General features: G+C 40.3%; 1 protein-coding gene and 1 long non-coding RNA gene across 12 annotated transcripts in view; one reads left to right on the forward strand and one right to left on the reverse strand.

Annotated features, from left to right (window-relative positions):
* Positions 1-6,816, forward strand: part of LOC135211236 (FERM domain-containing protein 4A-like) — a 770,148-nt gene extending 763,332 nt beyond the window's left edge. For all 11 annotated transcript variants that reach the window (XM_064244502.1, XM_064244496.1, XM_064244497.1 and 8 more), the window contains 2 exons: positions 3,092-3,412; positions 4,145-6,816. In XM_064244502.1, the coding sequence (XP_064100572.1) occupies positions 3,092-3,412; positions 4,145-5,753 (1,930 nt within the window). In that variant the 3' untranslated portion in view covers positions 5,754-6,816. The remainder of the gene's footprint in view (positions 1-3,091; positions 3,413-4,144) is intronic.
* Positions 1-25,005, reverse strand: part of LOC135211237 (uncharacterized) — a 93,235-nt gene that overhangs the window by 9,687 nt on the left and 58,543 nt on the right. The window contains exon 2 of the long non-coding RNA XR_010313646.1: positions 14,294-14,390. This is a non-coding gene — a long non-coding RNA (uncharacterized LOC135211237). The remainder of the gene's footprint in view (positions 1-14,293; positions 14,391-25,005) is intronic.

The raw sequence follows: 25,005 nt of genomic DNA on the forward strand, positions 1-25,005 counted from the left end.
ACTTTAGAAGCACTTCCACTGAAAAGTGACCAGGGTCTTTGCTTCCACAAAGGATCCTGAAAGAAACAACACTGATGGCTACAACTGCTGTAAGTGAACTCAGATCTTCTGTGGATGTAAGGGAATACATCAGATGACTCATCAGAGACTACCATAGCTTAGCTGTTGGGTTGGAGCACTGAAGCTCCTGGATTAAGGAGAGAAATCTACTCATCCTGTACTAATATGGTGAAATTATAGCTGTCACCATATCCAAGTACATTGGAGATACCAGATCAGATTCTTCCAGTTGAGATGGAATTTCAAGTCTAATGCAATCAACATAATCATTCCAAAGGATGCTGAAATTTGCTGCTGTTTACTATGGTCACACTATCCAGTCCTCTGGGTAACTGAAGTCTTATGACATTCAGAATCCACTAATGTTGTTTCTCCAGGGAGAGAGCTCAGAGAAAGTCCCCAGTAAGGACTGATGGAAACTGTTATTTGTTTGAGAATACCTTTTGTGACTGAAAACATGTTATGCCTGGCCATGGATTTTGTAAAACCACAATTTGGGGGTTAGTAAGCTAAAATGTGTGTGGAGCTGCATCAGTCTGATCCTACACTTTCCACTTCTCATCATCTTTGTCACCCGATTGGTAATGTCTATCATAAAAGTAACCAAATCCAGAGTGCTGCAGTCAGTGCTTGCTTCGTCAGTCTCTGTGACTGATGTAGACTTTCATATACCACTTGGTTAAGGAAGCTTCATCCCACAAGGTCTTTGTTGCAGAGTCTTCTAACTCAGAATGTTTGACTTCAACGTTATTTGTAGAAGACTTTAATTGGGTTCTTGTGGCTTTCATCAAAGGTCTTCAAAGGGCACACAATGTCCACGAAGTAATGGATGTCCTTCAAGCAGTAGAATTCTTAGGTTTAGCAAGAGGGAAACTGTCCAGCTGTCAATTTTCCTCCTCTTTCATTTGACCTAGAACAACCTAAGCATAACACTAGGGCAGTCATGATCCTTGCATTATATTTAAGGAAACCAGCAAGTTCATTTAAAGTTCCCGTTTGTAACTGTAATTACATCTTTACTTGTACAACAACAGAAGTAGGACTCCAAGAAAAGGTGACCTTGGCCAATTTTGAACTCAGAAGTGGAAAATCCTCTAGCTTTCCTTGCTGCTCAGTGACATCAACAGGATTAGGCAATGGAAGAGGTTGGAAGGTTAAGTCGAGAGGACTTAAGGCTCAGGCAGAATAGGTAGGAGCAGCAGGAGATGCTCAGCAGTGGAGGTTGCATGATTAGGGGTGTTTATTGTCATCTGCTGCAACTGTTCTTGGATAATGCCCATCATAGAAGCAAAGAATGGAACTGAAGTAGCACAAAGAGAAATCTGCAGGTACTGAAGCATCTACTGAACAGATACAAACCAAGCAGGAGCCAAACAAGCAAGCAAAATCAAGAGGGGAGACAAGTTATCAGATTTGGTAGGTGAAGAGTTAGCAGAAGGGCAGACGAGTTTCCAGAACTGGCAGGTGAAGAGTAGGCAGGAGGGCAGACAAGTCAGCAGATCTGGCAGGTGAACAGTAGGCAGGTAAAGCCAACTGGGCAGTAAGGCAATTGACAACTTAACATGTAGTCTCATGGGTTGAGGCAGATAGAACTGGAGCAGCATGCTTCCCCTACCCAAACCAGCACAGTGACCACTGATGACAAATTTCTCAAGTGACGGAAGGGTACAGTACTGATCACATTCTAGACAGCAACTGAAACCCCTTTCCTGGAATATCTTGATATGTTTGCTGTGGCCATACTGAACAAAATAGTGGAAACAGTAGTTATGATAACAGCACACAATACAGCTGAAAAATTATGCAAAACATTTAGCAGTATACACACAGTAAATTAAACATTGTATTGCATTTGAAACAAAATGCAGAACATAAGTAAGAAAAATAGTAGAATAATTCCATATCACTTACACTAAGTATGTACAACAAAATTTAGATTACAATACAAGCAGAGTAAGCATAAATTCCTTTGCATGCCCCCAGAAATTATCCTAAAAATATCAGTTATAGGCAGTGCTACAGATGTAGTGTTATTAAAAAAAATAAACAAAACCACAACCTACCTAACTGAAAGATGATACTACAGAAGAGTGCCCTGAAAAAAAATTGATAAGAATATGAATCACCCAGTATACTAAAAGAAAGTAAAGTAAAACAGAAAAAATCTCAGCTTTATAGTTTTTACTTAACAAACACTGGGAGGTTAGCTAACCTCACAGCACTAAAGTAATTTCTAACTTTTTACTGGGAGTTTGTAAAGTAAATCTAAACACTGGCACTGAAAAAAGTAATACAATAACAGTGCAGAGGTGGAAGAGCACTTAAAAATACCAAAGTTATACAATGCTGACTAAAGGCAAAATTCACTGTAGTAAATGGTGGTTGGGTATTTAGCCAATTACATAGCTGGAAGTAGTGGAGAAAAGCACCAAGAAATACATGAAAATGCTAAAAGAAGATAGTGGTCAGCAACAACAACAAAAAAGTAGAAATAAGATTAATGGGTATTAACTATTAATGGCTGAATAATGAATTTATTATTTGTGAATGTCTAAGACTGGATAGTTGCCTGAGACTGACAAACAAGTACTCTGGAAATTCGGTCCGAGGTGATACCATGACTATGAACTCAGTTTCTACTGGTGGGTAGTGATTGGTAGACTGTGACTGAGGGTAATATATGATTGATGGATATGTAATTACGTAAACCTTAGTTTTTATTCTTGTATCCCTGTTTTGAAGGTTTTATATGAAGAGCACCCATTTACCTAAGGTCATTTTATTCTTAATTACGCTTTCAAGTGTTTGTCCAACAGTGTACCTTCTTGTCTAAGTTCATTTCCACATGCTTTATTTTCCATTTCATTACCAGTTGTATTGATTTCTGCTTCTGCCCCTTTCTGTAGTACAGCATCTCTCGTTCATTTCATGACTTAAAGTTCTTTATTTTTCATAAGTACAAATGAGGGTAATTATAGTGCTAGGTTCTGGGGGGGAAAAAAATGTAATATTTCTAATTTGATGTTTTCAGTGGCTATATTCCAAGTTCTGTCTACACAAGAAGTCAGTATCGTAGCCAACAATATCCGACGCTCTCCACGCGCTCCCAGTCAGTCCCGGCGGATGAGGGTCGGGTATCACACCCTCGAGTCAGCAATGGGGCTTATCCAGTGCCTGATGCCAGCATAGTTGAGACTCCAGGAGGTCTCTACAATATTCCCCAACAACGCACATCCCTTGCTTGTCATAGTCTGGATGATCTGGACACCCCTTCCCTCCTCACCAACACTCCTCAACACCATAATCACAATCACAGTCAACCTTACAGACAAAGAAATGACTCCCAGGATAGGTGCGGATGATATATTGCTTTGTCTTTGTGTAGCATGTGTGTAATTGTCTCAATCCTTAGACATTGCAAACCATTCCTTGCATTTCAGTGTTTTACATATAATATTTTATTTAGCATGAAAAGTTTCGTAAGTCTTTGTTATATAATAGACTGTAGTAAATGTATTTTTTTCAAATTTTTAAAAGTTTCTAAGTTACAGTATTTTATTTGAATTCATTTTATTTTTGTATGAAGAAATCATGAGTACATACTTAAGCCATTAACCATTTTTTTTAGCTAAGAATATATATATTTATAATTAATCTGCCATAGCTAATACAGCAGCTGTTGTATGTGATATTTCACTGCTTATGACAAATGCATGAATTGCTATACAAGTTTCTGCTTCATAACAGTCACATGATTTCTTCATTATTTAAACTTCCCAGTAAAATAGTATTTGATTTTTGTATATTTATATATGAAGTTTATATATTACTATTAATGGGATCAGCTTTCTTTATATTGCATGATGACTGTAAGCAGATCATCAACATTCCGAGAAGAGAAATTTTAGTAGTAAAGATGTTGAGTTCTTGAGCAATGTATTTTGGTTTTGACAACCTAAAGGATGTTCTCACCAATTACTGATTACAAGAATTCCTCTTGGCTGCTTTAATTTTTCTTAAATGTTTTTTTCTTAGATTAGATGTATTGCACTATCTCCTGCATGACTCACGGTCCACTCCTCAGGTACGGCAGTTTGGACCGCCGGCGAGCGAACAGCGGGAGATTGGAGTCACGCAGCATGGAACACCTCGATTCTCTACCCTCTCCAACCCAACAGTCTTCCCAACATAACCCAGCCCACAGTCATCACCACTCCCTCTCTTCACACCACTTACATCCTGGCCATACAGCGTCCTACACCCATCACCCACACTACCACAATCACCACTTCCACACATCAGAACATCATCCTGAAGCCATGGACACAACATGTGACTCACACTCCAACCCAGGAAATAGCAGCTTTGACACAGCCTCCAGTGAAAGATCCAGTGGAGGTGGAGGAGGAGATGTCATCGATGGAACAACCCAGTATAGACACAAGGGAGGATTCCAAGGAGCTACCCAGAATTACCGCCACCATACTACGAGTGGTCCTGGCTTGCCTACACCACCTGCTCAGCACCATCGTGGGACAAGTCACGGTGCCATTCAGAGGTCTCAGAGTAGCACAGTGCACAGACTGGTAAGGACTTCAAGTGGACGAAGTTATATGGAGACAACATTTGTGTCCGAGCCCAATAACAACCAAGAAAATATTCCTCCCTTACGGCCCTCTTCAGAGTTGCTTCCTTTACGTCCAACCAATGGTTTACATCATGAAAACCACCCTGCTCTTTGCTCAACATACAGTAGTAATACCTTAGATCCCAGTGCATTAAAATCGGCAATTTCGGATCTTCCACCGCTCAGAGCGACAAAGTCTAGCAGTGAGATACCACCCTTAAGAGCTACAACATCAAAGTTAGATTCTCCAAGCAGCCATAATTCTTCCATGAACACATCTATGTCCTCAGTCTCGGAAGAACCTTTGATATCACTTGCAGAAGCTGCTAGACTAAAGAAAGAAAGAGGTAAGGAATGGTATGAAACTTCTTTGGATTCCCCATCTTCAGGGCGCCGAACTAAAAAGAGCACAAGCATGAGTGAAATGAATGATTCATGTAATAGTAATGGTACTATGGTTGCTAGTCAGTCTAATTTAAATCTGAGTGGAAGTAGTGTTGGCAGTACTGGTAGTAGCACAGGAAGTGTCTTCCAAAGATCTGATTCAGCTGACACATCACAGACTTCAATACCCTATGAATCTCCAAGGAATCATATGATAATATCAGCTGGAACTTATCAACCTTCGAGAGAAGTCACAAAGCCATTTGAAATGTCAGACTTTTATAAATACAGTACAAAATATCGACGACAGTGCTCAAGTAATTTGGTTGGCATGAACAGCAGTAGCACTGGCACCACTAGTGGATCTGTAAGCAGTGTGAGTAGTGGGGGTGACACCCCACTTTCTCCAGTTCTTCCTCCTCGAGCACAAGTGCTAGTCACCAGCACCAAAATACATCCACCATCTCCGAACTTGGTTGCACATCACTCTGCTCCAGCACCCCAGCAAAAGGGAGTTTATCAGCCTCTCACACCTCTGACATGTCAGCCTTTGGAAGTCATGAAGGGATCACCAGCAACTGGAGAACCACAGGATCCTGTTGGAAGTGGTTGGGAAACAGCACCTTTACATCAGGCAGTTCCAGCTACTGTTACTCATAAAAGGTCAGCTACGTTAGTGTGACCTGGCTAATATATTTGTGCATTTGCTTATTAACTGTATATTCCCAAAGTATGCATTATTTGTTTTTGAGAGTATATTATTTGTATAATTCCATGATGGTGCTTATATTTGTACATAATTCTTGTACAGTCCTTGATTTTTTGAAAACTTTTAGACAAGGCAAGTTTTTGAGTTTGTTGTTCATCTTTATTGTTTCTGATTATGATCTCATTAATATAATGATGTCTCATTAAAGTTATTGTACATTTATGTTTGAAGACCACTTTGTTTTTCACATATCATTTGCTTCAACAGACTGTAGTACTGGAGATGAACATTTCTCAAAGATATGTTTAGTAAAGCCTTGAAAGTCAAGAACAAAGTAGAATTTATTAGCTTATATAATTTTACTGTGATATTTTACTGTGTAAAGAAATTTACATAAAGTTATTTATGAATGTACAAGTTTTAAATCTTGTCAAGAGTGTTTACAAGAATTGTTCATATTTTACAGAAAACATCTAAATACTGTACCTGACATAAACCCACCATGAGGACTCATTCATAATACTAAAGTTATAAATTAATATCTTGAAAGTAAATATTTTGACACAGGCTCATTTAATGCTTCCATTGCATAAACCTGAGTATGTTGATGATAAATGCACAGAGGTGCAGTTTGGTGCATTCTGGGTACTTTGTTACAAAGGGGCATTCAGCAATCACAGATAGAATCTATTTTGAGCAAGAGCTTTAAATACCTTTCTTTGCTTCTAGAAAACATTGGTACACCATTCCCTGTGTCCAGTACATGTATTTTGGATAACCAGTTCATGAATTTAGCATTATCAAAATGGGTATTAGTATTTTACTGCTTAAGAATGTGGTTTTTTGTGCCCTTTCAAAAGTTAAACCCATACTCTCAGTGCATTAATTTGTTCTTCCTAAATTACCCTATTTTGATACCATATTCTTATATAGAGTGGGGCCTCATAGAAGCTACCAAAGAAAAGTGCCTTTGTACAGACACATTTGTAGATATGTGTACAAAGTTTTGTACAGTGTAATAAATAAAATGAAAGCACTGGAACTTTTTCTTTCCTCAAATCTTATCAGCTGCAAATTTGTAACAATTGTGAACTATGTTGCTAGTAATAACCTCAAATTTTTGTGCTGACTGGCCCATATATTTCTTTGAATGGACCTTCAAACAAATAACACAAAACTGCTTGTTACCAACAGATGGAGACCATTCAAAAGAAGCTGTAGTATTACCTGGCAGTTTATCAGTCCTCAGATGTTTTACACATTCTTACAAGGAAATGGAGGAATGTGTGTACAGAGTGTCATCTCACAATGGGTTTGTTGCAAACAAACAAATCACCATCGGGTTTAGGAAGTGCTGTATATTTTTGTCCAGTTTACATGCTCTTTTGTGCCTATTGTTAGCCAGAGACATGGGATATATTGTAACAGGCAATAACAGGAATATACTTGTCAGTCTCCTTTTCCAGATTTTTGTAAACCATGGCGTCAGTCTTAATACAGCTCCTTGTGATTCTACTAGAGATGAATCCACAACAGTCCACAGGGCTACGAATGCTGTCAGCCCTTAGTTATAAGAAATATAACCACCAACACATTCTATTGCCAATCCCTTTCTTCATCTTCCAACTACATACGCAGGGTGTCATGAAAGCCCTTATAAGAGAGAACACAGTAATTCATGTAAAAACTATCACAAGAGCCAATAAAGAGCTCCTAACCTTCAAATCATTATCAAAATAAGAAACATAATATCTCTTCTTCATCTAGCTAATGAAAAAAAGGAATTGTAAAAGAAGAACCAGTTGCAGCAATAAAGGAAATGAAGATGCATCCAGCAACAGTTGGGAAAGATCTAACAGAAATTCCCATCAACAATTATGACATGAATGAAGCCTTTTTAAACAAATATATGACTTGTGAAATTATGAAACATAAAATGAACATAATAAAACCCAAAGTAAAGTACGTAATGGCAATCATCAATACCAAATGAAAATGTAGGATTGGTTGCTATGCCACCAAAAAATTGGGCATATGTATAATAAAATTAGTCAATCTTCATTACAGGCAGACACCAGTTAACAGCAGGGGTTCCATTCCCAGGCGATGCCACTAAATGAAAATCTGCCATAATAGCACTGAAACCCATTTAACAGTGCCATTAACCAGAGATTGACACTGCTGTTAACTAGAGATCAGTGCTGCTAACCAGAGATTGGCACAGAAAATCCAGTTAACAGTGTTGCTAAACAAGTGCTGTAAAACATTTTCATAAAGTTTATTTTACATTTTATTTTGTTTATGCAGAAAAAAAAAAGACTCAGTTCTGTTTGTGTTAACATCTTTTGTAAATAACAAGTGATAGCAAATCTTACATGAACTACAGCCTTCATCCAGCTCTGACCATCTGTCACACTAAAAAAACTGGAAGCTAGTTACTCAAAAAACCAAGAACTTCCCCACCTGGTCTAAGCCAATGATCCTTGACTTCATGCTTCCAAACAAAATTCTTTTGGGGGAGAACAAAAATAAACAGACAAACCACCTCGCAAGGTAAAATATTTCAGGAAATCATCTGCCTCAAAATGTCAAGAGTAGTAGGACAAAAAGGGCAGGATGCAACAGCTTTAAGAGTATTATAACACAAACTAATATTTTATTCAGTCCATTAGTCTGGTATTTGAGAGACAGCTGGCTTAAGCATATGCAATATAAAAGAACGCACTTGCTGAGGGTAAAAATCATTGTGGCTCTTTAAAATACATGATTCTGAAAAATGACCAGGACAGAGGTATAACCTAACTTTCCATTGCTTTTGTCATTTATTACAACAAATGATAGGAATATCTTGCTAAATATAGCACTATATTATAAAAGTATCTTGTCAAATATAACAATATTATAAAAGTTCTCTCAGCTTTCACAGATAACTTGAGCTAGACTCCAAAGGTCAATGAAATTCTCCCACTAAAAGTCAGTCTCCCCCAATCAAGGAGATAACAAGAGGTCTAGACTAACTTTTCTTCTAAAATTTGTAACACCTGTTATGCAACTCAATGCCCTCTATGGTGCAAGATAATGACTGTCCAATAACTAATTTCATGATAATTATTATTCATGTAACCCATGAAATAGATTTACTGTACAAGTAGATATATCAATAGCCTGCAATGAACTCATCTGAATATAGAAGAGAGGTGCTTTCCTATCATATTATTATTGTTATTTTATTTTCTTATCTCAGTCATCCTATTTGACTGGGTGGTTGTTATAGTGTGGGGTTCTGGGTTGCATCCTTCCTCCTTAGGAGTTCATAACTTTTTTCACTATGTGCACCACTTCTAATAGCACAGGCATCTAGCTAGTTTTTCCAGGTTCCTTTTCAGGGATCTTGGGATTGTGCCTAGTGTGCCTATGATTATGAGTACAATTTCCGCTTGCATAAGACATACCTTTCTTATTTCTATTTTCAGGTCTGGATTTTATAAATTGTTACTCCCTCTCATCTACCCTAGTGTCTCATGGTATTGCGACATCAATAAGTGATACTTCCTTGATTTTGTCAATCAGCATCAAGTCTGGTCTATTGGCACATATCACCCTATCTGTCCTGATACCCTGGTCTGCTGGCACAATCACTCTTATCATTTCTGATACCATAGTCCCACAGGATCTTTGCCTGATCCTTTTCTATCACTCCCTTAGGCTGGTGTTTGTAACACTTATTAGCGCAAGCTAGCTTGTGTTTCTCGCACAGGCACCAGTGGAGGGCTTTTGCTATTGAATCATGCCTCTTTTTGTACTGGTTCTGTGCAAGCGCTGGACATTTTCTTGCTATTTCATTGATGGTCTTGTCTTTCATATTGCACTTCCAGCATATAAGTGAGATGTAATTTCCATCTATTGTTCTTCAGACAAACCTGGTTCTTAGGGCCTGATTTTCTACTGCTGTTGGCATTTCTTCTGTTTCCTTCTTGGGTTCTCCCCTCTGTAGCCATTGCCATGTTTCAATGCTGGTCAGTTCTTTAATCTCTCACGTACTGTCAGTGCACTGGTTTGCAGTGCCTTTCCTCTGTTCTGTTTTTCATTCTTCTGTCTGCATATTTCTGGGTTTTTGTTTACCTTTATCAGTCCGTCTTCCCATGCACCCTTTAGCTCTCAATGTTGACACAGTCCTCTATGCTTAGTAAACCTCTGCCTCTTTCCTTTCATGTTATGTATAGTAGTCTGTCTGTATTTGCTCTTGGGTGTAGTGCTTTGTGTACTGTCATGTGCCTCCTAGTTTTCTGGTCTATGCTGCGGAGTTCAGCCTTCGTCCTCTCCAGTACTCCTGCACTGCATGTGATTACTGGTACTGCCCATGTGTTCATGGCTTTCATCATGTTTCCAGCATTGAGTTTTGACTTGAGTATATCACCTTAAATCTCAGCATATATTCTCTCCTGATTGTGTCCTTCATCTCTTGGTGTTTTATATCCTCTCCTGATATTATCTCCAAGTATTTGTATCCTATCTCATCTATATGTGTTTGATGCTATTCTTGTCTTTAGCTCTATCCCTTCAGTTCTTGTCACTTTGCCATTTTGTATGTTGACCAATGCACATTTTTCTATTCCTAACTCATCCTAATGTCCCAAGATCCTTACAGTTGGATTAGGGTATCCATTTCCTTGTTGCTCTTACCATACAGCTTGATGTTGTCCATGAGCATCTGAGTTGGTAACCAGCATCCTTCAGCAGAACTTTTGTCATGGGAATCATGGCTACTACAAAGAGTAGTGGGGATCCCTCTCCTGATGTTAACCTTTGCTAGCCTTATCTCAAAGCTTGTAAGTACGTGTACTGTACTATTCCAGATGTGCATTGTATTTTTTAGGTGTGTGGTATCATGGTGAAGGCTTCTTGTATAGTCAATTAATACCATGTTTAGGTTAGTCGTTTTCTTAATATTCTCCAATACCATTTTGTCTAACAGGAGCTGGTCTTTTGTGCCCCTAACACTTCCTTCTGCAGCCTTTCTGTTAGTGGGAGATGGCTTTTGTATACTCTTAAGTAGTTGTACGTATAGCTTTTCACTGATGATACCTGTTAGTAACTTGTTATATTTCCCTTGTTCTTGTCTTTCTGTACGAAGGATGCTTTTCCTGTGGTCATCCATTTGGGAGCATGGTGGTTTGTAATATAGTATTGGAGTTGTTCTGCTATTTGTGGGTGTAGGGTCTTGAAGTTTTTAAGCCAGTATCTATGGACTTCATGGGGACCTGGGGCTTTCCATTTGGGCATTTTCTTTAGTTAGTGTCCGACTGAGTCTGTTGTGCTCTCAGTGAATCTTCGTTTTATTCTCTCCATTTCTTCTGCCTTGACTTCCTGGAGCCGTGTAGCATGTTTGTTGTGCTGAAGCCATGTCGCATGTTTGTTGTATGATTCTGGATTGCTCCTTACATTTTCCCAGAGGCTCTTACTTGGTTCAGTTTCAGGAATTTCCTGGTGGCTATCTTAAGCACATTTTATATCTTCTATTACGTTGTTTATTCCTTTCACCTGTACTTTGTATTTCTCATTCAGTTCCCCTCTTGTTTTCTTGTTTCTTAGCATCTTTTCTGCCATCTCTTTCAGTTTACTCAAGGCATATCTCATTGCCATGATTTGTTTTTCCAGGTGCCTTTTCCAAGGCGGTTGCTGTTTTGGGTTCTGTTGGTTGGTTTTGATGGTGGTGTTGGTATTTGTATCCCCATGAGTTCTGCTACTAGTCTTGCTCCTACATATGCCAGATTATTGTTTCTGTGATATTGGTGGTGTGTATTAGTCTCATTATTTCATTAACTTCACTTATTTTCTTTTTCTTAGTTTCTTTCTATGGTAGGCTTTCACAGGGGGATCTTTGTTCTCTCTGTATGTGGCTTCATCCATTATGTGATCTTTTCCATCCATTGCGATCTCTGTTACATCTTCGGTAGTTCCTCGTTTGCCGTAGTTTGGTAGCTCATTATTCCTGTCGTCTTCTGTGGTATTGTCTCTTAGTTCGTCTTTTTGTCCTTCATTGCTGGGCATTATTTCTCTCTCTAGTTCCTCTCTTTCTGTTGTGGAGAGCCAGTTCTTTTTCTTTGTTTCTTACTCGGTCTGCCAGCCTCTGTTCTGTTTGAGGGGCGTTATTTCTCTCATTCCACATGTTCTGTATCCTCTTTCTGCCAGGTTGCTTCTATTTATTTCCATATTTCTTATTTACTTCTCTTGTCCATTTCTTTTCTGGTTTGCCTTTATAGCCCCAGCCTCTGGTTGCTGGTTGCTGGTCACTGTTGTTGTGGTGATCAGTTGCTGAAGATGACCTCCAAGTACCTGACTGTCCTCCCCGCTCACTGGGCTGTGCTATACCTGGCTGCTGGACGAAGCTCCTCTGTTGCCAGAGGTTCCATTACGTCGTTGCCATTTAATCTTTAATTTCTTTCCATCATTGCTGAGATTTGGTTATTTAACCCATAGCTGGATCCTACCCCATCAGGAATGGGTACTCATTTGCAGCTGAGTAGACTGAGGAAATTGTGGTAACGATCCTTCTCCAAGGAATAATACCGAGAGGACAGGTCACCCATCCAATGACTGACCAGCCCCAATGTTGCATAACCAGTCTATTGATGAACAAAACTACTCAGCCAAGGTGCCAATATTATTATTTTTATGAGAGATTGTTTTTCATATAAATCAAAGTAAAAAGTTTCAAGTGAAAGTGTAAAATCATCATCAAGAAAAACACTATATACTATGTTGATAAAAAGCAGAGATTACATGCTAAATTTTAGATAAAATTTATCAAATAAGACAAACAATAACATTCAAGATTTCTAGTTGTTGAGTTGTACATTGAGATCATATGAAAATACTCTTCTAAAGTGCCAACAGAAATGCAGTAATCTCATTTGGTTCTATAACGTGAGAATTTCATTGAACTGTAGAGGATGACGTAATGAATATTCAATTGGCTCACATTACCAGCTTTTGTTAATAAAGAAAGATGGTAGTTTTACTGGCAGTTTCAATGGCTAGGCGAGGGTTATGGAGCCGACAAAAACCACTGATTTTAACAGAGAAATTGGACAATAGAAGGTTTTCGCGATAATAAAAAACCACACGGGTTCTCTTTTTTGCATAAATGCCAATAAGAGAGAGAAATAACAGCAACCGTTAATGTGTCTTCCGAAGGTAACGCATCATCGAATGCTTAATGCAATGTTATGTTCGTGTTCATGATTAAAAGTACGGTTTCATAAGAATTCATTTTATTTTAATAAAGAGGCCGAAGGGACTTGCAATAATGTACTTTTCTAGTAAATGCCTGAGGGGAAATAGGAAAATGGCTGACTGGAAGGAAGGACATCTCGAGGGGCTTAACACAGGGAAAAGCAAAATTCGCATTGTTGCAACAGGGGACCGCATAAACCTACATTCTGGTGATAGAAGTTCACTCTCGACGTGGTTCGGAAGTCACGTAAAGCCGTTGGTCCCGTTGCTGAATAACCACTGGTTCCATGCAACGTAAAAACACCATACAAACAAACAAACATAAACCTACGAAATACGTTCTTGGTTATTACAGGTAACGAAAAGAGAGAGAGAGAGAGAGAGAGAGAGAGAGAGAGAGAGAGAGAGAGAGAGAGAGTCTGAAATATATGAATATTGTATTATTTACCTATGTTAACCATCAGGAATGATGCAATGACTACATCACAAATGATGCAAATAGTACCATGATGTAATTACGACATAGTAGGCACCATATCTGTGGCAACGTGTATGTCATAAGTACAACTTCCATGAAAATTCATATTTTAAGAAAAAACTGACGATAAAAAAATCTCATCATATACACTTCCAAAGACTTGATACAGATGGACCAAAAGTCCAGAAATACCTCTAAAAGAAGACATTGAGAAACAAAAGAAAATTCCGTTTCATATAACTAAAAAAACACAAGCTGCTTACTACTGAAAGCAAGTTGATATGGAAACAATTCAACCAGAAAGTGATTGAATAGAAAACTGACTTAGTACCGTAACTGGCATTTCAGCAACAATATTAATCCATAACGGAAATATAATTTACTAAAAATGAAAGTCTTTACACCAGAAAAGATCCTGATATCTTCTTGACAAAAACCCTCTTCATACAATCCACTTACATATGTAAATACTAACACTCAAAATTGCTGCTTAAAAACCTTAAAAGTGAAAATTTATAAAATATTATAACATGATATTTTTTTTAATGGAAGGGCAAATCTATGCACTATAATGACTTTTCATTCTGTAACAAACACATAACTGTATAAGATTGCTTACAAACACAAATATACGTATATAACACAAAGTATAGAAAGCCAAATCACTATAATCTTATCAGTTTACAATACTGGTGTTGCTTTCCCTTAAATGTACAAATGGAAAAAGAAAATAAAAAGACTTCTTCCCTTAAGAATAGAAAGTAAAGGCAATATATTAAGCATCAAGATTACAGCATACCTATGAACTGGGAAACTCGACGACATACTGTACGTGCCTGGTAGCTTGCCAGCAGATAAATTCGATTTCGAATCCTCAGTACAAAACACCGCTTCACCTAAAAAGTAAAGAAATACTCTATGAGAAGGCAACCAGAAAGTAATATAAGACTGTTGATTCCTTACGCTGTATCGTAATTTGAGTAATTTTTACTTGTATCGAATAATCGCCGCAACTATACCAATGACAGTAGGATCGTACCATACAAGCATGTGTCACTGGACCAAGGCATTGCGTCATGAAACTACCATGCAGGAAGATTTTGAACACTTTCGTAGGCATTTACAATAACATTTGTAATACACTAATGTAAGCAAGATTCGAAAGCTTGGCATGCTCTAAGGAGAAAATCAAAAGCAACTCGAGGAATGCAATAACATTAATAGCACCCTTCTTCATAAATATTCATTTGCCATCACTTTCACTTGGCATTCAGGTCCATCTCTCCGTGTAAATTCGACAGGTTGATGAATATACAGCATTATTCTCTGTTTAAAAGCTAGAAAAAATGGAATAAAAAGAGCACCGCTAGAACTGGTATTGCGTTAAGCATGCACATAAATATGTACACATGAGGCTTATTTGCACGCATGGAAGCTCATGTGTAAGTGTGAGTACAGAAAATTATGCAAAATTCCATTCTGTAATATGCAAAGCCAAATCAGTCACAAAAGCAAATTTAATCGTTGAAACACACACATATCTCTCTCTCTCTCTCTCTCTCTCTCTCTCTCGCCTCTCTCCTCTCTCTCTCTCTCATATATATATATATATATGTATATATATATATATATATATATGATATATATATATATATATATATATATATATATATATATATATATATATATATATGGAGAGATCTACTCGATTTTATTAGTTAACAAAAGCTTCCTTTTCGACTTATGACCAACTTGACGAGGTGAAGGGGCTCTTGAATCCTTGTAATTTGTTTCCCGGGTTCGAGCCCAAGAGTCCTATACATCAGTATATATTAGTTTCTATTGATTTTTGTGGAATTTCCCAATTTTGGTAAAATTTACCGGACCTGATAAATAGGAAAAGGTTTCATAGCTGGGAATGGGTTTACATCTGAAGCTAATAGTGGGAACTGTGGTAGGATCATCAAGTCCCCCATAATGTTTGGAACTGAAATATCACTTTGATAGCTCGAAGACGGAACTATTCTGCAGGGCTGGGCCACGGATTCAAGATCGTGGTGTGGTTCTGAAGATAGGACTCGGCATTCTGTCCGGGTTGCCCAAGATATGACTAGGGTGAGGATGATTGTATTCTTGTAGTACTCTCAGTCCCAACAAGCGGGTTTTGCTTACACTTGGGCCATTCTAATTGTGTTGTGCCGTCCCTTGTAGGGTAAGGTATTTATTTGGGAGCCGGCTCCCACTGGTGCCATTGTGGAAGAATTAAACCCCCATGAAAAGCTGATATGTTTCTAAGATTATCAGATTTAATTTGTTGTCAATGGCGATCTTTATGAGTAGTAGCAATAAGAATAGAGTACCCTTGGACCTCTGATGATACCGTTTTGGCACAGATGACGACCTCTGCATGCTCCTATGACAACCTGTGTTTAGAAAAGGCTAGGAAGCCTTCTACTGTAATTACACTGGAACCCTATGCTCCAGCATGGAGAAGGGATATTGACCAGAAATGTATGTGAAATAGGACCAGAAATATTTTGAAACCTCTTATGATAAGTATTTGACCTTTAATAAGATTCTAAGTGTGACAATTTTGAAGTGAACATAGACATTGTGAAATGTGGCCGACTGGCTAAAAGCGTAAGATATCACCTGGAGGCCTAGACAAACTGACAGAAAAATCGGCCTCAGCAAAAGAAAGCGAAAAATTTACAGCATTATTGCATCTTGGAAATGTTAAAATAGATTGCTTTTTTGGAATCACACCAAGGGAATGATATTTGCACCCCAACTGATGACTTACTCAGAAGAGAAACTTGTAGGAGACTTAAAAGATCAAGGTGTGATTAAAATTTAAAGGATGAAGAAAATCAATGGAGCCTTAGTTCCACAGCCAAATTTAATTATTACTCTCATTTCAACCCATTTACCTAATGTAATAAAAGCATCATGACTACGTTTTAAGGTTAAGCAATATACCCCAAGACCACAGAGATGCTTTTATTGTCAAGAAACAGAAAGTTTCATGCCAATATGTTAGACCAGGAATATCCCTTTCAAATATTGCTGCGAAACATAGGAGAAATGTTAATGTTACCAGAAGCACTTCCTTTGATAATACGAAGGGAAGATCAATAGCGATCTGCACTCCTGCCTCTTTGAAGGCTGCACCAGTAATTTCTGGCAGTCCTGCCTCTGAATGCTTCACCAATAATTTATGAACACTTGCCTCTTCAGAGGCTGTGCCAGTTATTTGTGGCACTCCTGCCTCTTCAGAGGCCGTGCTAGACATGCCTAGAACTTCTGCCTCTCTGGAGGCTCACCCACTGATAATTGGTGTGTCCGCCTCTTTGGAGGCTGTACCAGCTGCAGCAGGCAGTCCGGCCTCTTTGGAGGCTGCATTATCTGTATTTGGTCGTTGTGTCTCCTTGGAGCCTGCATCAGCTGTGGTTGGTACTTCTGATGCTTTAGAGCAGTGGTTCCCAAAATATTTTGGCCATGCCCCACTTAATCACCTCTAAAATCCTGATGCCCCTTGTGGTGATGTATAATTCTTATATATTCCCGTGGAGGAAGCCTAAAAGGCCATTAACTTGGTTTAAACATTCTCGAATTGCCCCCTTTAAAAATCAAATTATCCCCTGGTGGGGCGTACACCCCATGTTGGAAACCACTGCTTCATAGAATGTACAAGTTTTATCTGGCATTTCCACCTCTCCTCAGGCAGCACCTGCTTTCTCTTGTGCTCCTAACTTTATATTCTCTTGATAAGGATGGTATCAAAGATACCCAAATTCATAATATGTACATGGGAGGTTGTGCCATTTACAGCAGGTTCCTCCTCCATGGAAACAGTACAGTCATCAACCTTAGAACAGAAGGCAGCCATACACAATCAGTCACCTTCCAGAAAAAAGCACGAACAGAGCAGTCAAGTTAATTGAAAAAAAGGGCTCAGAATCTAAATAAAATTTGTTCATATTCTCCACTGGAACTGTCAGGGTTTATGAGCGAAACGGGAAGAACTAAGGCTGCTCATATGAGAAGTGTCTCCTGTATGTACATCTACACATTGAGAGTCATCAGCTGAGTCATCTATTGAGCTGTGTTCCTGGAATATTTCCCAATCAGCTTTACCAATGTTCCATTTAAGTAGCCTTGAAGATGGAGAATTTGAAGCTACATTCACCACTATTGGAAAATGGTCGCTAGTATAACTATCACTTATCACACTCCAATTATAATCAATAAGGCAGTCATCACTACATGATAAACCAGTTACTGTTTGAATGTGATATCAGAGAACATCATGTAGGGTAATTTAGGCATTACTTAAGGTACTTTGCAGCATCCCTTCGGCCCCTTTTACTTCCTTTTACTGTACCTCCATCCTCTCCTACCAATTGATTCATAATGAAACTGCAAGGTTTTCCTCCTGTTACACCTCTCAAACCATTTTACTGTCAATTTCCATTTCAGTGCTGAATGGCCTAAGTTGCCCAAGTGCTTGTCATGTATGCCTAAAATTTATAAATCAATTAATCAATCAACCCAGTGTTGAGGATTCCTACATTTTCTCTTTCCATGATGGAACAGGCGATTTCTTCTTTGACTGGTGATGGGAGATTTAAATTCATCAGTGGGGAAGGCTTCACTAGGTGGTATACATACAGAAAGAGCATACTGTATATTTTCTTTGCAAATGGATCTGCACACCTATCACTTGCAACATAGACTGGATACTAACATGATTTTGTGCTGTCATTACATACATGTGAAACTACTGGGACATGTAATTTTATCAATCATGGTCTCCTGCAAAGCTTTACATACAGAAGACACTTCAGATATGAGCAGTCTAAGTTAGTTCTTCTCATTTAGCTCTTAATGTCTGATGTTCCAATGGAAAAAAATAAATGAACTTTACTTTGATTTTAAGGCTGTTCAACTAGAGCCCCTCATAAGTGCTATAATTTTACTGCTTGTTCCTGCTTTTCCTAGAAGGAAACTGATTATTTATGGCAGCCTTCCGTTTTAAATTCAATGGTGGTGCTGCTTCCATAAAGGAAGTACTTTCCACAGATGGCAAAGCCTCCCCAGTATCATGGGTTTTGGGGATCTCTGATCAAGTTCTGGAGCACTAGGCAAACCTGGCGCTGCATGAAGAGAGGCGGATTTTCAGGCTCAACTGACGCATCCTCTGAAGTGTTAGGAGAACCAGTCACTGCTGATGTAGGCTCCAGTGAGACACAGCTGATGTAGGCTCCAGTGAGACACAAACACCAGTTGCAGGTAAGGCAGCCTCCATAGAAGCCAGAGTGCCAGCTAACACACCAAGTATAGATGGTACAGTATCCAGAGAGGCTGGAGTACCAGGTACATCTGGCACCACCTCCACAGAGGAAGGAGCATCAGAAACCACTGGTGCTATCTCTGAAGAGGCAGGAGTGCCAGAAATCACTGGCCCCGCCTCCGAAGAGGCAAGAGCACCAGAAATCAGTGGTGCTGCCTCTGAAAAAGCAGGAGCACCAGAAACCACTGGCACAGCCTCTGATGAGGCAGGAGAGCCAGAAACCACTGGAGCAGCCTCTGAAGAATTAGGAGTGCCAGACACCACTGGCACAGCCTCCAAAGAGGCATGAGTACAGGTCGCCACTGATCTTCCTTTTACATGATCTTCCTTTTACACTGCCAAGGGAAGCACCTCTGGTAGCCTTCATATTTCTTCTTCTGTCAGCAGCAATATTAGAAAGGAATATTCCAGGTCTAACTTAACTGATTTAATGCTTTCTCTTTTGCTTCTCTAAATGTGATACTTTCACTTGCCCTTGTTGTTTGTATGTCTTTTTCCATGATGTACATATCACAATTCTGGGAAGAAGATGGCTGATTCTCTCTAAATGTGATACTTTCACTTGCCCTTGTTGTTTGTATGTCTTTTTCCATGATGTACATATCACCATTCTGTGAAGAAGATGGCTGATTCTCTCCACAATGTATACATCTGGCTTCTTTATAACTTACACCATGCTCTGGGTCACTACATTTAACACATGTCGTAGGCTTCCCTTGTAACTTCTGCTAACAAGACCTTAACACATGTCCATATTCTTGGCAATATAATCATCTCTTCAGTCTTGGGATACATCGCTTTACCATAATACGCTGCTTTTATTACATTAGGTAAGTGTGTTGAATTAAATGTAATAATTAAATTTGGAAGTGGAACTATGACTTCATTGATCTTCTTCATTCTTTCAATTCTAATTACACCTCGATCCTTCAATTCTTTTGCAAGCTTCAATTCTGAATACATCATCAGTTGGGGTGCAAATATAATTCCCTTGGTGTGATTCCAAAAAAAGAATGAACTGAGCAGTCTACTTTAACTCCTCAGAGATTTTTCTGTATATACATTAAAAATATCACAATTAGAATCTTCCAGATTAATGGTCAAATACTTATCATAAGAGGCTTCAAATATTCCTGGTCCTATTTCACATGGATTTCTCATAAATTTCCCTTTGCTCTGTGTTGGCGCATAGCATTCCAGTGTAATTAATTACACTAAAGGGTTTTCTAGCCTTTTCCAAACACAGGTTGTCACAGAAGGGTGCAGAGGTCGTCAATCTGTGCCAAAACAGTATCATCATAGAGTCCAGGGTTACTCAATTCTTTAAAGTTGTTATTCATCTTTAATTGTATTACTTGTTAAGATTGAATATCATAAAAACTTAAGGAAACCTGAAAACCTTAAAAAGATATCATCAGCATTTCAAGGGGTTTATTCTTCCACTAATGGGGCAAATGACAGCCGACTCCCAAATGCATGGCCCCTACCCTACGTCAGAGGGGATGACACAGCAAAATGACAAAAAATGGCCCAAGTGTAAGGCAAACCTGCTTGCTGGGACTGAGAGTATTACAAGAATACAATCACCCCCACCCTAATCATATGCTGGGCAACCCGGATAGAATGCTGAGAGTCCTTTCCCCAGAACCCCACCACCCCTGGAATCCATGGCCCAGCCCTGCTGAATAATTCCACCCCCGAGCTATCAATCTAATATCTCTCAGGTCTAAACATTATCAGGTAGTTGATGATCCTACAACAGCTCCCACTATTTAGCTTCAGATATGAACCCAGTTCTGTGAGGTGTGGACAAAGAGGCAGGTAGTAGTGTACTGACTTTATTACAGGTAAGGGAAATTCAAATATACAGCATGCAGGCGGAAATGTGGTATCCAACCCGCGAGAGAGTAAAAGTGGGTCGGCGAGACCCGATTTGTGTTTCTTGCGAGACATATAACATAGAATATAAAAGTACATAAAATATAATTTTATAAGATATATACATTGGCGGAAAGCCCGCTGAACGCTCTCGAGGAGGGAAGTAAGAACAATGGGATTGCTGAATTATATACAGAGAAAATTGCGATAAGGCGTTGTCCTTACAAATACTCCCCCCCAAGACAATAATTAGGGCGTAATTGTTGGATGATTTCTTAGTACTTCTGATCGTTACTCGCGGAAGCGAGCGGGCCGGCGGAAGCGGCCTTGGGTGCGCGAGACCAGCTGCTGTGGTAGATCCTCGGTAGTTGGCTCTTCCAATCCTCGCCGGTGCAGCGTGCCATTAGGGAAGCCTTGAGTGATTGGTGGACCCTCTCCACCATGCTGTTAGCTGCCGGATGTAGGCGGTGGTGGCGTGTAGCGATGTCCCCATTAGGCGGGCCAGGGCAGTCCACAACTCAGACAGGAAAACGGGTCCGCAGTCCGTCGTGATCTCATCTGGCACTCCGAATCGACTGATCCAGCTGGTGAGAAGGGCTCCGGCGCACGCTTTGGTGGTTGCCTTTGACATCGGCATCACTTCAGGCCATCTGGTGGAGCGATCGATTATCGTCAGGAGGTATCTGGCGCCTTCCGACGGGGGCAGGGGACCCACGACGTCTATGTGAATGTGGCCGAATCTTCGTTTCGGCTGGGGGAATTCCCCCACGCCTGATTCTGTGTGCCGACTTACTTTACTTGTTTGGCAAGGAACGCAGGTCCTGGCCCACTCGAGGGAGTCCTTCCGAATTCCGTGCCAGATGAAATTCTCCGTCAGGAGGCGCATCTCCTTTGGGAGGCTGGAATCAGCGGGCGCAGGCGACCCGTGCTGATGTCGCAGAGGAGCGTCGTGCCTGCGGGTCCGAAGGGCAAATCTTCCCACTTGAGGGCAGTGATAGCTGTGCGATATGCGGCAGTCTCCGGGTCAGCAGCCTGTTCTCAGGTGAGGTCTTCGTAATCAATCCCGAGGTGCATGGCGTTGATTTCTATACTTGAGAGGGCGTCCACCACGGGGTTCTTCTCGCCGGGAACATAATGGATGGTGCAGCCGAACTCAGCGATGGCTGCCAGGTGCCTCTGTTGTCTTGCTGACCAGGTGTCGCCCGCCTTGGTGAAGGTGTGCACCAATGGGTGGTGGTCTGTCCTGATAGTGAAGGGGGCGCCCTCGAGTAGGTAGCGGAAGTGGCGCACTGCTTGGTACACCGCCAGGAGCTCGCTGTTGAATGTGCTGTATCTCGTCTTGGCGGGTGACAGTTTTTTACTGTAGAAGGCAGGTGGCTGGGACCCGTCCTGGACCATCTGCTCGAGGACAGCCCCGCAGGTGAGGTTGCATGGCTGAGCCAAAACTGCTTGGGTCACCGTCCAAACCGGGAGGTCACCAGTTGTGAGGTGTGGACAAAGAGGCAGGTAGTAGTGTACTGACTTTATTACAGGTAAAAGGGAAATTCAAATATACAGCATATGGGCGGAAATGTGGTATCCAACCCACGAGAGAGTAAAAGTGGGTCGGCGAGACCTGATTTGTGTTTCTTGCGAGACATATAACATAGAATATAAAAGTACATAAAATATGATCTTAAAAGATATATATAGATTGGCGGAAAGCCCGCTGAACGCTCTCGAGGAGGGAAGTAAGAACAACGCGATTGTTGAATTATGTACAGAGAAAATTGCGATAAGGCGTTGTCCTTACAGTTCCATCTATAATAATTTTTTTCTATTTATCAGGTTCAATAAATTTTACCAAAAGTAGAAAATTCCACAAAAATTACCCCAAAGAAATACATAACAATGTATGGGACTCTTGGGTGCAATCCCAGGAATAAATTCCATGGATTCAAGAGCCCCCACCCTCAACTCATCAAGGTGGTCCCACATTGAGGGGGTTAAGAGTTGGATGAGATCTGCTCTTGATTGCTAGCTTGACACTGTTCTACCAAAGAAAAGCCACCACAAACTCTGCAGCCTGCCCACAAGGCAGAATTCTCTTGCAAACACCTTTTAAAAGTCATAGAAAAAGGACCAAGAGCCTGTAACAATGATTTTGGAATCGAGAACAATCCAGGACTTGGAGAATGAAGCAAATTGTTAATAAGTATACAATAGTCTTGATGCAGAAGTGGTGTCCTGCCAGTGTCCTGGCAAAATCAGAGTGGGTGATACTACACCAGGTTGTAGTGCTGTTGCCCTTCCATAAAGAGATCCTCTGCCTAGCCCAATAGCAACCTCTGGGAAGACACCAAAGCGTTGCTGACTGCTGCCATATATATTACATCTGCCAGGTCATGGGGTAAGAATTCCAGTTTAAGGTGGGCTCTCCTTTAGCTAATCCCTGTAGTAGCAGAACTCTTCTCCAAAATAACACTTGACCTAGTAGGACCTCTGCCCAAGACAAAGAGAGGAAATGCTTATCTCTTGACCCTTGTGCACCTTCACGTTGACCCATTTTCCCATGGCCATGTCACTATTGACTGCAAATGGAAAGACCTTTACTCATGCCTTCACCCAGTTCATCACATTTTCAGACTTTTACAAGAAATGCAAACTGATCGCAGCAGCATGTTCTTATTTGACATTTCCACAAATATGAAGAAGGAATTGGGAATTAAACATCCCATATCCTCAGCCTATAATCCACAGTCAAAGATTCCCATGACATTTTATGCCACTGAAAAAGATGCCCTTCAAGTGTATTGCCTTGATCAAGATATGAAGGACTAGGACGAAAGTGTGTCAATCTTGCTGCTGGCAATATGTGAGTCATGTTTCAACTCATGTTCATACACTCATCAGGAGACCTCAAAGAAGTCTGGGTTAGAGGCCAGGGGAAGATCAGCAGCGTCTTGAAATATGTCAGGGGATTCCAAGAGCAAAATTGTACCACCTGCAAGTCAGCCCACAAGCCTTGCAAAAGGCTCAGCTGAAGATTAAGTCATACTATGACACCTTCAACAAGGTGCATGAGAGAATTCTATGTAGGAGACATGGTCCTAGTCCTTTATCCGTCCCCTTTGCAAAATATCAGGGACCAAGCAGGACCGTACATATGCCCCAAGAGGAGATAAATGAGCTAAACTACATTACAGACTTTCTGGCTTGCTGAAAAGCAACCTAGGTGTGTCACATCAATACGTCAAAACCCTGAGTGCCTGAGTGCCAGCAGAGTCATTCCAACATTCTACCAGGTCACCACTATGAAATGCACCTCTGCCCTAAAAGCCCAGAAACCAGAGATATGGGGTGAAGGGGGATATCAACTACCACATATGAGAGCTAGTCTGCCAGATAAGCCTAAATATATCCGCCATGTTGAAAGACTTCCATCAGATGGTGTGCCACCTCCAAATGTAACAATAAGATATAATGAAGAAAGTGAGGGAATATGAAAGACTCTTCTTAAATGTCCTGGTTTGTACCCATCTCTTCAAGCGTAATGTCAACATAGGAGATTCCTGTACCAGACAACAGCACACCTACAGGGTCTTGCCACAGAGGTGAGAATTACTGAGGGAAGAACTGGTCTATATGCTAATACAGGACATTATCCGTCCCAGCAAGTACACCATACATACTGGTTGGTAAGTCTGACAGAGAATTCCTTTCCTGAACCAACTACTGCTGAGTACAGAAAATCATTAAGTCTGATTCCTCAAAGTATCAGCTCAACTAGTGTTCACTTAATGGAATGACCAACAAGCTGTCCACATTTGTCACTAGATAAGACCTATTTAAATATAATGTAATGCCTTTTGTCATGAAATTGATGATAAATTCACATATGCAGCGGTTAGAAAGGGTTATTGGCTACCTGGATGACATCATCTACAATGATCCCTAGGAGGAATACATCCAACACCTGTGTGTCACTTTCAAGAGACTGGCAGAAGCAATCCAACACCTGTGTCACTTTCAAGAGACTGGCAGAAGCAAAGACTGAGTTCAGTCGTGTGACCATTGCATACCTGGCCATGAGGTGGGTCGAGGGGAAGTCTGCCCATTCCATGCAAAGGAGGAATGCATACCTTATGCAGTTTCTGGTAGCCATCACCAGGCAGGCCATCCACAGATTCCTCATCATGACATGGTACTACCAGAAATTCTACCCTGTATGCCACTCTTGCAATCCCTCTCACTAATCTGTTACAGAAGAGCAAGAAGTATTAGTGGACAAATCAGTGCCA

This window comes from Macrobrachium nipponense, chromosome 4, assembly GCF_015104395.2.
Source record: "Macrobrachium nipponense isolate FS-2020 chromosome 4, ASM1510439v2, whole genome shotgun sequence".
NCBI classification, from domain to species: domain Eukaryota; kingdom Metazoa; phylum Arthropoda; class Malacostraca; order Decapoda; family Palaemonidae; genus Macrobrachium; species Macrobrachium nipponense.